Here is a 13756-nt window from a genome sequence, read left to right on the forward strand (position 1 = left end):
TAAACAGCTCCTGGAAGAAGGTCGGCTCTGCATTCAGGATTTCAGGTAAATAGGCTACGATACAGTGCTTGTTAAGGTTGCTTAGCAACCTCAGATGCAACCCGCCGCCATGCTCTTGAAAGCTGGCACAGAAAAGACACAACACCCAGCGCCCAACCTCACGTTTTCCAGGCGGCTAAAGACGCGGCATGTGTGCGGCCCTTAGGCTACATCCACTCTAATGTGTTTTTGTTGAGCATGTCTGTAAAGGCATATCACATGACCATGCACGTACACTGGGTGTGTGTAGACAAGTAAAGCCAGGAAGGAGGCTGTCTACTCATACCGCGGAGATGGCGAAAAGTAAGACTAGAGATTTATTTGCTTGGACAAGGAGGTGAAGGCAGCGGGAAACAGGTTGGGAGTCAAGAAACGCAAGTCCAGCTGCCTACGATATTAGCACTTACGATTACCATTACCTGGATGACTGAGAATCTTTGTTGCAAATCGTCGTTGCAAAGCAAATTCAGTGATATATAATCAGCAGTACAGGAAGCATCATCCATTGCTGGAGGAAGTCATGGCAATGGGAAAGAATATAACCCACACAAGGACGATAAAATCACAAATGTTTGTAGGCTTAGCTGTAATGTTCGCTGTGACTCAGAAGACCCAATCGGGAAGTGAACATTAGTGTTTGAATCATCATTCCCAAAAGTCTCAGACTAGAATGCAGCCCTGGAGTTTCCAAACTGAAGCGGTTTCAGCAGTTTTCAAAGTTCTTCCTCTAGTTTTAGGGGTTCCACATCACCAGAGTTCGGATGCGAGGTGTAAACGTAGCAATAGTTTTGCATTTTAAAGCCTATTAGTTTGGATGCAGCCTTAAACAAGGTGAAGACAGAGCCATTCTCTGAATTATCTGAAATTCTTCAAGAATGAACAAGTGGCCTACTTTCCCACTCCAGTCTATTTCACAGCCAAGTGAACTTAAAGCATGGAGGAGGGGAGGGGAGCTGGCAGAAAAGGCTCAGCCTGGCTTGTTCTCAGCTTTAGGGCTCCAGGATTCTTGGTTCGAGATGGAATTCGGCGTGTTTTCAGAGGCTGCCAAATGCGGCGCTGGGTGCAAATAGCAGGTCGTCGGCTGTGGGTGGAGGTCTGACCTGCCACACTGAAAGGTGGCGATGATGCTGCAAGAAAACACAACCGTAAAATCCAAATTCAGACTGATTGTGCTTGATTTCTCTCTGGGATAGAGAGCTGTAAGAACTGAAGAGCACTGACGGTTGTTTTGTCAGGTATCTCCAAAAAATTCATTTATTGTTCAGCCAGATTTGTCTTGTTTCTTCTTCCTTGATATCACTAACTCGAGACAGTTTTTGTGTTTTACAAGCGCACTGAAAAGACTTACTGCTCATTTCTGATTGATGTGGTGACAGATGTGTTGTGGCTGTATCCGTGCTGGCGAGGCACAAACACACCCGTGCATAAACACAGCAGAACGGAGACTTTACAGTGTGAACACACACGAGTGACTCGTCCTGCAGACACTGGTGCACACACTGGAGTGGCAGTGGATCTTTCCTGGCAGACCGAATGTGACACAGCTGCGTCCAGAGGACTTTAGGGGTGATAAAGTCGCAGTAACAACAGATTGCATCGGGCAGTAACCAGGTTACTTTACCTCACAGCCCTGTCGAGATGCTCGGCATGAGACACCAGACATAAGAGGAGGAGTGGGGACAGATGGAGGAGGATCGCTGCACTGCTGAATCAAACATCCGGGGCTAATGACAAACGCCACGCTTGCATAGATACCACACTATTCACACACATAGTGACAAGCCCCCTGCCTTCACACCTCACTGACTTGTTGAGAGGCAGGAACTTGCTCTCAGATGCACGCTGTGTTAATACAGCTCTACTCTATCTAAACACTTCCACCTCCCAGAGTAACACACACACACACACACACATACACACTTCATATTAAAGTAGGCCGGAGCAGCCTTGGGAGCAGCGAGGCAGGCTATTGGTCCACGTTGTGTGTGTTTAGTCTGGCTGGCTGCCTGGCGTCATCTAAGCAGCGTCTCAGATTAGTCAACCACATTCAGTCTGACTACATCGTAGTCGCCTGGCCTTGTGTCTGTCTGCCCTCTCATGCTTCCTTTATCATATCAGAGACTGTGTGTGTGTGTGTGTGTGTGTGTGTGTGTGTGAGTGACTGTCCCGATTACAACAGGGCCACACAGGTTTTTTCAACAAGTGTCAGATCTTTTTAGGCCTTAATTAGAAGCACACTGTCCTCAATACTGATGTTCCACCACCTAACAGGTTTTGGGGAGGTCTGGGATTTCTCAAAGTGTCACAAGTATAATATTAGCAGAGAACAATGGTATAACGTGTACATACACATGCACTACAAATTTGTTTTTACGCACATGTAAACGGTGGCGCGAGTTGATCATCTCGAGCGCTCCTATTTTTCTTCAACCAGCCCCTTTTAGTCGGCGAGTCAAAAAGTTAATTTCGGAGACTGTTTCTAGAGAAATCATTTTGTCGGGATGTCACTGGTGTCCTGTGTTGACCTGAGAGCTTGTTCATACTGAAAGTAGCACTCAGTTAATCAAAGTGTACAATATTTCTGTCACTTCCCTGACTTCTTCCCTCATTTATTTGTCTACATTTGGTAATATATCTCCCTTCACCCTAATGAAGGTGAATCAAATCTTGTTCATGGTAGATTTGTGGTGGTGGTATGAAGTGGGATGCAACTCGTGCTGCCTGATCTGAAACTACTTTGAAGGAACTCTAAACAGGGCTGCACCTAACAATTGTTTTTATTATCAGTTATCTGCCAGTAACTCACTAGAATGTCAGGATTATGTCCTTGGATGTCTTATTTTGATGCCTCCGTGTTGCAATAGCTGTTGCTGAAGCCAGTATGTTTTCTAAAGAACATCCTGAGGGGATTTCTTCAAAATTGGCACAAACGTCCACGTGGCCGTAACAATTAACTGATAAGAATTTGGTGGTGACAGGTCAAAGTCACTGTGGCCTTGCTTCCATCTCATTCTTGTAAAGACAGTATCTCAAGAAGGCCATGGGGGAGTTTCCTCAAATTTGGCACAAACATCCACTTGGACTCAAGAACAAACTGATTATAATTTGGTGGTCAAAGGTCACTGTGACCTTGCTTCCATCTCATTCTTGTAAACACAGTATCTCAAGAAGGCCATGAGGGAGTTTCCTCAAATTTGGCGCAAACGTCCACTTGGACTCCAGAACAAACTGAACTGTGCTGATTGTGTAGATCGTCTGTGCTGCAGTGTGAAGATGTGTGTGAAGCATGTTTCCACAGACGTGGGTGTAAACTTTAAGTGCAACTTGACCGGTACATGCAGGTATACAACCACTGAGCGGTAATTCTAGGTGTTGTCAGTTATGTGTCAATAAGTCACTGGGATGTCAGGAAATGGAGGGAATAGATCATCACAATTATCCAGAACTCAAGACTACTTGCTCAGATGTTGTTGTTTTTTGAGCAATAGTCCAGACGCCAAAGATATTGAATTTCACATAAGAACCGTTACTGACTTCTGCAAAAGTGGTCATCATGAAACTGCTGACCATGTGATTTTCTTCAGTTTTGTTTTTGTGCTCGCCATTTGTCAATGCTGCGAGCACCACATTGAAATTCCAACGAGAGACAGATATCAGAGACAGATATCTGAGAGTGTGCTCATATCGTAATAAACCAAAGTACAGGGTGAACATCCACAATCACCTCGCTCTGCAACTTCTGTTAAGAAAGCATAATGTCAAGGTAGTTTGGTGCCTTGTTCAACTCAAGCCGAGCCAAACAAAAACAATTACTGTCTGACTGAGGAAATACAAGCAGGGGGACAACGTTCTCCAAAGTGGCCCCTCACCCTCCTCCTGAAAATCAAAGAATAAAACGATTTCCCTCAAAATGTCGTCGAATTTAGTCATTTATTATTTTGAATACCTCAGTGTGTCCTGGACTGAAAAAAGCTCTCGAATGAATGATTAGAAAAAAGTAAAATCAAACACTGACTGAAGAAATGACTGCTAGGTATTAAATTGAACAAATTAATTATTTCTTCATTTATTCAGTCTTTAGGGCCACAGTAATAAAATATTGGTCAAATTGTGTGCTGAACTGAAATAGTATAAAGAGTATAAGGCTGTCAACTCTCTGTTTTCCAGTCGCACCCAGTTTATGCAATTCAAAGACTTATCTACCCTCCTTTCTGACATTCATTTCGGAACTTTGTGAAACTAATTTGAGCAGTAAAACTTTGAGCCGGTGCTTGTTTTGGCCGGAAAATGAACAGTGGAACACTTGAAGAATTAATGTTATGTTTGAATATGTTGTCTCCTGTTGGGTTAAGCATTTTCAAAGGTATACTTTCTCCGCCTGTCGTTTCGTTATATTAACATTTTTCAGTGTTGTGTTCACGTTTATCGCAGCTTCCTCTTGAATTTGTGCTGCTCAAGGTTTGCCACCTGGTCGCTAGTGATGGCCAAAAGAAGCCTCATGAAGCATTGTCTTTATTTTCTGAGCCCACTAGATGGCACTTCTGGTTTAAAGAGAGAGGCTCAAGGAATGGCAATTCAGTGTGCTTTCAACCTTGTGTTAAACAAAAAGCGCCATCTAGTGGGCTCATAAAATAAAGAAAATGCTTCATGAGGCTTCACTTGGCCATCACTACTGGTCGCTACCTTTTCATTAAGTCCCGACCTCAGCTGCGAGCTGTGCCCAGGCACGTCCCGAACACAGCAAAGTAAGAAGAACATCAGAAAATACACCGTCACACACTGAGAGTGGATCATAAGTGAGGATTTAGAGGCGTTACCTCAGTGTATACATTGGTTTTGAGGAAAATCTTGCAGGGTATAGCGTAGGATATCATTTTGCTTCGTATATTAGTTGCATGCAAAAGCCGTCCATCAGAAGCACGACACATGCATGTTGGATTTTTGCCGATATCCAATTGCTGGCCGATTGCCGATGCAGGTAACAGTATGCACATGTGTTTTTCCATCCAATTGCAGAGAACATCAAGTCAAGACAGTCCTGACAGTAGTCAAAACCACGGCAAATTTGACCTGTTTCAAGTTGCATAATTAAATCGTCATCTTACTGGCCTGTCATTTTAAAGCCATTATCTGCCAGTACCGATGATGTGCTGATATTATGGCGCATCCCTACTTAAACATATTGTGTGTGTAATTTGTGTTTCATCCTAAGCATTGGTTATCACTAAACCGTGTCCCACGCACTCACATTTCATTCTTCTAACCAGTGGCATTGTAAGCAGCATATTCTCTCTGGTGTTGTACAGGCTAATCTGCAGATGCTTCATATACAGAAGGGCTCTAATTAGCCGCTTGCACACACGGGGACACTCACCATGCTGCTGAGAGAAAGTCTTGATATAAAGAGGGTGGCTGCCCCCTCAGAGGACAGGGCTGCGGGCGCCTTATTATTTCCATAATTGTTCAGTTGTTTTATTGAAGTGTTCAGTTGTGTGTTTGGGGACACATTGAAATTCAAAATCTCAGCAGGTGACTGCTTCATGAACTTTTCCTCGAACTCTGCTGCTCAGACCAAACCAGCTACTAACTTTATGATGGAGGGGAAACGGAGGGAAAGAGGAAGATGGAATGATCAGTTGCCCCGTTTAATATCAGAAGTAATGGGTTTGTTCATCTGCCGCTGACTCGTCTCTGTTGTTGACTCAGAAACCAGTAACCACAGTCTGCATCCAAAGAACTGTCAGTCTGGTTAGGTTTTCATCTTCGTCCACACACCAGCTGATTCATGATCTGTTGGAGGAGCCCATTTAGGCCCAATCTTTATCACTCATCACCACAAACTGCATGTCAGAACCTGTGTGTTGTGTGTGGATCCTCCCAGGGCTTCTCCTGCCGCTCTGCTGAAGCGGTAAAGACAATGAGCTCATACAGTGGCTCTGTTCAGACATGGAGTACCTAATATTTGTGGCCTCATCAAGTTAATGTTCCTCATGACTTCATTCAGAAATGACGGGACTGTTATGGAACAGACAATAATACAAAATAGTAGGGTTGGGTCGGTACCTTTTTTAGCACTGTTCTCTTTCTGTAATAAACATTAAGGTCTTGAACAAGCTGCGGCCAACAAACATTTCTGCTCTCAATCACACTTCATGTTTGCCGGCTAACTGCGATTATGTTTGAATCCAGTTTGAGTCTGACATGTTAGAAAAATGCTGGGCATGAAGGGTCCTTGAAAAGTCATGGAAAAGTGTTGAAATGTTCTCCCGGAACATGCGATGGTACCCTGAGAGCTACATCTCTGTCTGACACAGTCAACAAACACTTGGAATATCTACGTAGTTTAAGAAATACAATCGCAAACAGCAGTGATACGGTGCAGAGCAGATAGACCAAAACTGTCAGCGCTGCAGCGATAGTTTCAACTCACTTGGAGGTTGACAGAGCTCTGTGGTCAACTTTCCGTCGTCAGAGTACTTTGTGGTGCTTCTGCATCTCGTCTGAACCTGGCGTCCTCACCCAGGATTGTGTTTAGGTATCGGAATTTGGCACCGATTTATTTAAAGTGAATCGGAATCTGCAGTAGTGATGTAATTTGGCCGGCACCCATTAAAAGTATAGTTTGATACCCAACCGTACATACACCAGCACATCCTGGACAGATTGCTTTGTATCATGAACGGGGTACTTCTACTGTTTACCTAGGGATGGGTACCTTTAAGACTTTAACGATACCACCACTCTTATCGACACTGCTTATCGACCTGGTACTTAACAGGTACTCTTGATTTAACATTTATAAAGCCAGATTTCACAAATCACAGTTTGCCCCAGAGAGCTTTACAACCTCCCTCTGTCCTTGGACCCTCACAGTGGATAAGGAAAAACCTTTAATGGGGAAAAATGGTAGAAACCTCAGAGACGTAAATGAGTAACTGTTATAGACCATAACATACCTGAGGCGGACGGGGTAACAGGAGATGAACTACAAGCTAGGCGGTTGAAAACGATGCATTTGTCGCTGTCGTGTTTCTGCCCTCAATTTCGAAGGAGTTGTCGAACTTGTGGCAACAAGCAGTGTCGGCATCAACTCTTGTGTAGTGACGGCCAAATGAAGCCTCATGAAGCATTTTCTTTATTTTCTGAGCCCACTAGATGGTGCTTTTTGTTCAACAAAAGGTTGAAAGCACACTGAATTGCCATTCTTTGAGCCTCTCTCTTTAAACCATGTGATAGTGGGCTCAGAAAATAAAGAAAATGCTTCATGAGGCTTCATTTGGCCATCACTACTCTTGTGAAATATGACCATAACCTCAGAACGTTTTGCTCTCTCTGCCATTGTCACTGAGAGCAGGGCCTCTGTGTTTGTGCTGCCCTGCCCCTCGCACACGAATTGAATAGCAAAAATGCATCAGTGACGAATGTCTTAATCTTGATTCAAATTCGCGACTGAGTACAGTCTTTAATAGTTTGGCCCCTTGGCCCTCATAATACTGGGTTTCGGGGATAAAATAACAGCATGATAACTTTCTAGACTTGTAATTAATCTTGTACTTTGTCGTATAAACCTCTGATAAGCCTTTAAACACATGGATCTGGAACTTAAACTAGACTTTCTGGATCATATTTCATCCTCTCAGTGCATCCTGAACCAGCTCAGCTCCACAACAAGAGTAACTCAGTCTGCACGCCCAGTAGCAAACTCAGAAAACACGCCTGGCCACTCCACAACTACTTGTTGCTTGATCAGATCTGTCCGTTGAGTATCAGCACGTCGCTGCTTACTGGCAAACAGCAGGACTTTGAACCACCACTTCTCATATTTAATAAATCCAACACCACATGGAGCAGTGTATTTGTGTTGTTGTCTAGACATGTGAAGCTGACACAGTGCGGTGTGAGTGTGTGTCAGTGGGGCAGACAGATCTGACTTATCTGCTCTGAGGCTGAGTCAGAGGAGACAAGTGTCAGCTGGCTTTTATTTCGCCGTCTCCTGTCGTCTGCTGCTTGGTCTGGCGTCTTTTTTCCTTCTTCTACACACACACACACGCACACAGTCGTTGTTGTTGTTTTGCTGTTGTAATTATATCCACCTCCTGCACTTTGTCTGTCTGGAATTCACCTCCAGACAATTCCTTGAATTCCTTGAGTGAGCGCTGAGATGATGTTTTAACATTCTCAGACTGGTGCTGTTTCCCTCTCAGTAGTGTAATGGACTCTTACTGGCATTTACTTAATAATTCATTGTATTTAAATCCTTACGTTGGCACTTTGAAGATGTTGCACCATAGGGTGGATTTCCACTGGTGTTCCTTTGATACTGTTAATACCATCTGCCCATGTGTGTGTGTGTGTGTGTGTGTGTGTATGTCAGACACTCTCTTTACTCGGCAGACCGTGTGCCTGCGCTGTTAATTATTCACAGGTCGTGTCTTAGAAGGTGCGTGTTGCTTTAACCTGGCCAGCCATGCACGATGTGCTTCTGAGCTGCATGATGATGATACCAGACTCGGCGCCCCCTGTCTGCCCTGTGCTGGGGCAAGGACACTGTGGAGACACACACACACACACACACACAGAGACAGTGACACTGTGGAGACACACACACAGAGACAGTGACCTGGTTTATTCATACAGCTCCATAACACCACTACTAATGGTTTGGAGCCTGAGGGATGGCTGAGCAGACTATCGTACATTAAGCACATCTCTGACTCTGCCAGTGTTTAGAGGTGATTAAAGATGTCCTCCTGACCTGTGGCACCAACATCTTTTCAGAAACAGAGGAAAACAGCCAGGATAACCAGACATGCTTCACATTCTCTGAATGTCTCTGAATAAGGCTCAGCTCAGTTGAGTCGAAACACAAAAGAAAAGTGTGTTGGCCTCTTTTTTTGTTGGATTTGACAATGGGTGGCTGTAAATCAACAATTCTATGAGTCAAATATTGTTAAACTAATTTATTCTGTGATGATAGTGTGCAGTAGGACCCGTCATAATAGGGTGCTACCTTACACCACTGCCTATAATATCTACTGATTGGAAGTGGGGGTCATTTTAACCTTTGTTTCCTCTCACACAAAACACTTTGGCGTGGACTATCAAAAGCCATGTTTCCATCAGCCTGTTTAGATGCGCACCTAGAAGTATCGCATCGGAAAATTATGATGGAAACGGCAAAATTCGAATCAAAATCCCCTGATTCGCACAAACTAAAATACGCTCGTTTTAGCCGGGTTTTGGTTGATTCGAAAAAATGTTGATTCGCAAAACGGGGGATGGAAACAGTTATGTTCAAATTAAGTCTGACGTAGCGCACCTCTCTCCATGGTGATATCCACACTCTAGGTCGGGAAGGCGGTAATGCATTTACAAGCTGGTTGCCAACCGCCAGAAAACGTAGAAGAAGAAGAATGCGAGACTTGTTTTGTTTCCAGTTCTGCGGAAAACTCGCGCAAGTTCATAGTTTTCACCAAAGTCTGTACATTTAATGGAAACACACAGGATTCGTATTTCTTTTAATGCACATTTCCCAATGATTCGAATCACTTTTGGATGGAAACATAGCTATAGTCAGTGTGTGAGCTATGAGCATGTGCGGAGGTGTTTATACTCAATATGTTGGTCACTACAATATCCTCCAAACGCCAGGGAGCATACAAACAAAATACTCAGATGATGAGCGAGAAGTCAACGGGTGTTACCGAAAATAACTGGTAGTGACCGCCAAATGAAGCCTCATGAAGCATTTTCTTTATTTTCTGAGCGCACTAGATGGCGCTCATGGTTTAAAGAAAGAGGCACAAAGAATGGCGATTCAGTTTGCTTTCAACCTTTTGTTGAACAAAAAGCGCCATCTAGTGGGCTCAGAAAATAAAGTAAATGCTTCATGAGGCTTCGTTTGGCCATCACTAGTGAATGGTTGTCTGTCTATGTGTCAGCCCTGTCAGCATTTGTGTAGTGACGAATCTGTCTCAAGCTTTTTGACCTGTTAAAGCAGCTGATCACTGAGCAGTTTCCACAGTGTCAATAATGAGTCGTTAACGTGACTTTTGCGACACAGTCCCATGGAGGGGACAACTGAAGGGCCCAACGTACATCCTGACCCGTTTCTGATGTCAGCCATGTGCTCTCCAGCTGTACCACAGCTGTCCGTCTGTCTGACTCACGCACAGGGCGCAGCAGCAGAGCAAACATTCAGAGGAAAATAAGTCTGTGTGTGTAAAGTATGACTGGAGTGATGTAACGTCTCACATGTCCTCAGCGAGAGTCGCTGCAAAACGCCCACACAACACACAAACACACACAAACACAAGCAGGAAGTGGTGTGCAGATGATGGGTCTCAGCCTTGGATCTAAGTGCTGAGATTCAATGAAAAACAGAAACAGGAAAATAAACATGTTTTTAAACTTTCCTTTGAAGCAGAATGAAAAGTGCACATGAAGTTGGTTATTTGTGTTTCAAAATGTTCAAAGGTTTAATTTTCTCTGCTGCCAGTAAATATGTGGTGTCAGAGGACTGGCCGTGGTGGAGTGTTACTGGGAAGCCATTGTTCAGATGCCACTCATCACTCCCAAACTTTGTTTTGCTGCCAGATGACTTTGGTGTAATTACATGTCTGAAAACTAAACGAGCCGCTCAGTTAATATCGTAAACCTTCATGACTTGTTACGTTCGTGTCTTCTCCGACATTTCAAGCCTCAGTTTTAACTCTCCATCCCTTTCTCCTCTCCTCTTCCTCCTCCAGCCCTCCAGTGTTACTGTGACCGCTGCAGTGCCAACTCCAGCTGCACGACAGACGGCGTCTGTTTCGTCGCCATCCGCAAGTCGGGCAGCCGGCTTACCACCGAGCAGCGCCAGTGCGTGCACGAAAACGAACTGATCCCACGAGACCGGCCCTTCATCTGTGCCCCGTCTGTCAAACATGACACGGGCATTTTCCCCATGTGCTGTACCGCGGACTACTGCAACAAAGAGCCCAACCTCGAAGTCTTCCCTGGTAAAAACACACACACACATACTTTAATACAACTTTGAGGGCCTGTTATTGGCTGTGTTTATATGCATACTAATATTCCGAAGGCCCGCCTCTCAAATCATCGGATTGGACAATGAGGAAAAAAGCAGAAATGATGTCGGGCGCTTTTCTGCTCTGATTTGAAATGTTTTTTAAAACGCCAGGCAGGTAGCGACGCAAAAACAGCGAGCAAAAAGCTTCATTCTCATTAAAAACCATCACAAAACGCCGCCTCCAGCTGCTGAAACACTTTCTGTGTAATTGAGGTCTGATTCTGTTTGAATTCAAAGCAGGTCCACTGGATTTTAATGTTGAGTCATGGCAAAAAAAACACCAGTAGAAACATCCTTCAGCAAACTCCTTCTTTCTGCTGTTGATCTCCATGTTCGGTATGTTCCAGCAGCTGAAGTAGTGCACCCATCGTACTACAGAACAATAATATTACATACTGACTTTAACACCTGTGATTTAACTGCAGTCCATTAGAAATAACCACAGGCCCAGTCAGAACCTTTCTGACACGACCAAAACTGAGCATTTGAAGTTTGACATTAATACTACTTGTGACAGAGAGGTTGTTTGAAAATATATTTCACACTGGATTCTTTTCATCTGGTTTCTCAGTGTATTCAAGGACACCCAATAAAGGTAGATGAAAATTGGATGAAACATGAGTACTTTTTTTGTAACTGTGCCTGGTGGTGACAAAAATGTGACAGCAAGTTTGAGTCGTCCACAGTTACACAGATATCTGTACTCACAGGGAAGGGGATGCAAAACAGCTCAGTGTGACGTGTCTGTAAAATGATTTACGGTTGTCTGTCATCGGCCGTCTGTGTCCAGCTCTTTAACCGGTGTTAGCTGTGTGAAATATGTGCATCAGAAATTGGACATTTAGCACCACATTTTCACCCACCCTGTCCATTACTGAGGCTTTCTGTCACACATCAATCACTTTCTGACCTCAGCTCCTTTTGATTTAAACGAATAATAATGTGATACTCATTTCAAGAGCAAATACAGACTCCACATCAGTCGCACCTCTTTGCTAAAGGCTTCATCCAGTCAAACACTTTACAATATTCCAATGGCTTCAAAATACACATAAACACCTTCACTTGGCTTTGCACAACACTTTTCTGCTGACTTGTGCTTCCTCATGTACTTTCATTTTAGTTTTCTGTTTTACAATCATGTGATGATAAAAAAGGGAACAGTAAAGTAATGTTTGAGGTGAAACAGAAAATCATAGACAGCATTAAGGATTTGTGTGTTTTGGGAATTTATACTTCTTGAATCGACACCGTAGCTACGACGGAGGCTCTAGTTCCTGTGAAGTGCTGGAAGGTTTAGTTGATTCAAAACACACATTAAACATGGCTTAATAGAGACAATTTCAAACACAAGTACACACATCAGCTTCACTATAACTTGCAGCATTCACAGACAAACACTTGTCTTGTCACTCTGCAGTTACACCTCCAAAACACTAGTCAGCGGTAGTGATGGCCAAATGAAGCCTCATGAAGCATTGTCTTTATTTTCTGAGCCCACTAGATGGCGCTCATGGTTTAAAGAGAGAGGCTCAAAGAATGGCAATTCAGAGTGCTTTCAACCTTTTGTTGTACAAAAAGCGCCATCTAGTGGGCTCATAGAATAAAGAAAATGCTTCATGAGGCTTCATTTGGCCATCACTAGTCAGTGGCAGGGTTTCTGTGAAGTGCTGGAAAGTTTAGTTGATTTATAACACACATTAAACACACAGTAAACATGGCTTAATGGCAACAGTTTCAAACACAAGTACACAAATCAGCTTCACTATAACTCGCAGCATTCACAGACAAACACTTGTCTTTATCTGGACACATTTTCCCCACAAATACAACATGCTAACGTTATTAGCACAAGCCTATGGCATTTTACATTGTAGAAATTAGCCTAGCAGCTAGCAGACTTTTCCTCTTCTCATATGAAGCCAAGGACAACAGCAACATGTAACAAAGGTAACGGCACAAAAAACAAGTTTTCCAAACAAATACAACATGCTAATGTTATTAGCACAAGCCTATGGCATTTTACATTGTATAAATTAGCCTAGCGACGAGCGGAGGTTTCCTCTGCTCATATGAAGCCAGGATAAATCCCACACAAGACTTAAAATGCTATTTTTGTGGAGGCTTTATTGTCTTCACAGTTTATTGTTTCTTACCTGTGAAATTAAAGTAAATCAAAGCTTTGTTTCCACTGAGGGAAATGGTTTCAGCTTACAGAGACAGACAGGAGGTCTGAGTTGTGATGTGTAGTTACATTTTTAGGGCGATGCACGTCAGGTTACAGCGTAGGTTACGACGTCCAACTTCAGGCCCAGCAAACATACTTTGGGCACACTGGGAAACACATCGAAAAACTCTGACACAAGAGATATCACTTCTAACCAACCAACTTTGAGCAGCATTCTTGCCTTTTTGGAAACCAGGAAGTGAAACTGGAGTCCTTGTGATATCGTGAACTCCTCTTATGACTGATTGAATATTGTCTTTGTAGAAATCAGGCGTGCCGGCCGCCATGTGCTGTATGTAGCACACTGACTGTAGATAAGTACCTCATACAGCCCCATTTTACAAAGTCTGAACCATCGCAGAACTCCTGGAAACTTCCTCCACGCAGTCAGAGTCACTTTTATAACAGAGTCGTAAGTT

The 13756-nt window shown here is 43.6% G+C and overlaps 1 protein-coding gene across 1 annotated transcript in view; it reads left to right on the top strand.

Annotated features, from left to right (window-relative positions):
* The window catches only part of tgfbr1b (transforming growth factor, beta receptor 1 b), a 91610-nt gene that overhangs the window by 37900 nt on the left and 39954 nt on the right, over window positions 1–13756 (top strand). Inside the window, exon 2 of the mRNA XM_050056081.1 lies at window positions 10788–11039. Coding sequence (XP_049912038.1) covers window positions 10788–11039 — 252 coding nt within the window. The remainder of the gene's footprint in view (window positions 1–10787; window positions 11040–13756) is intronic.

Source organism: Epinephelus moara, chromosome 11 (genome assembly GCF_006386435.1).
Source record: "Epinephelus moara isolate mb chromosome 11, YSFRI_EMoa_1.0, whole genome shotgun sequence".
Taxonomy (NCBI): Eukaryota; Metazoa; Chordata; class Actinopteri; order Perciformes; family Serranidae; genus Epinephelus; species Epinephelus moara.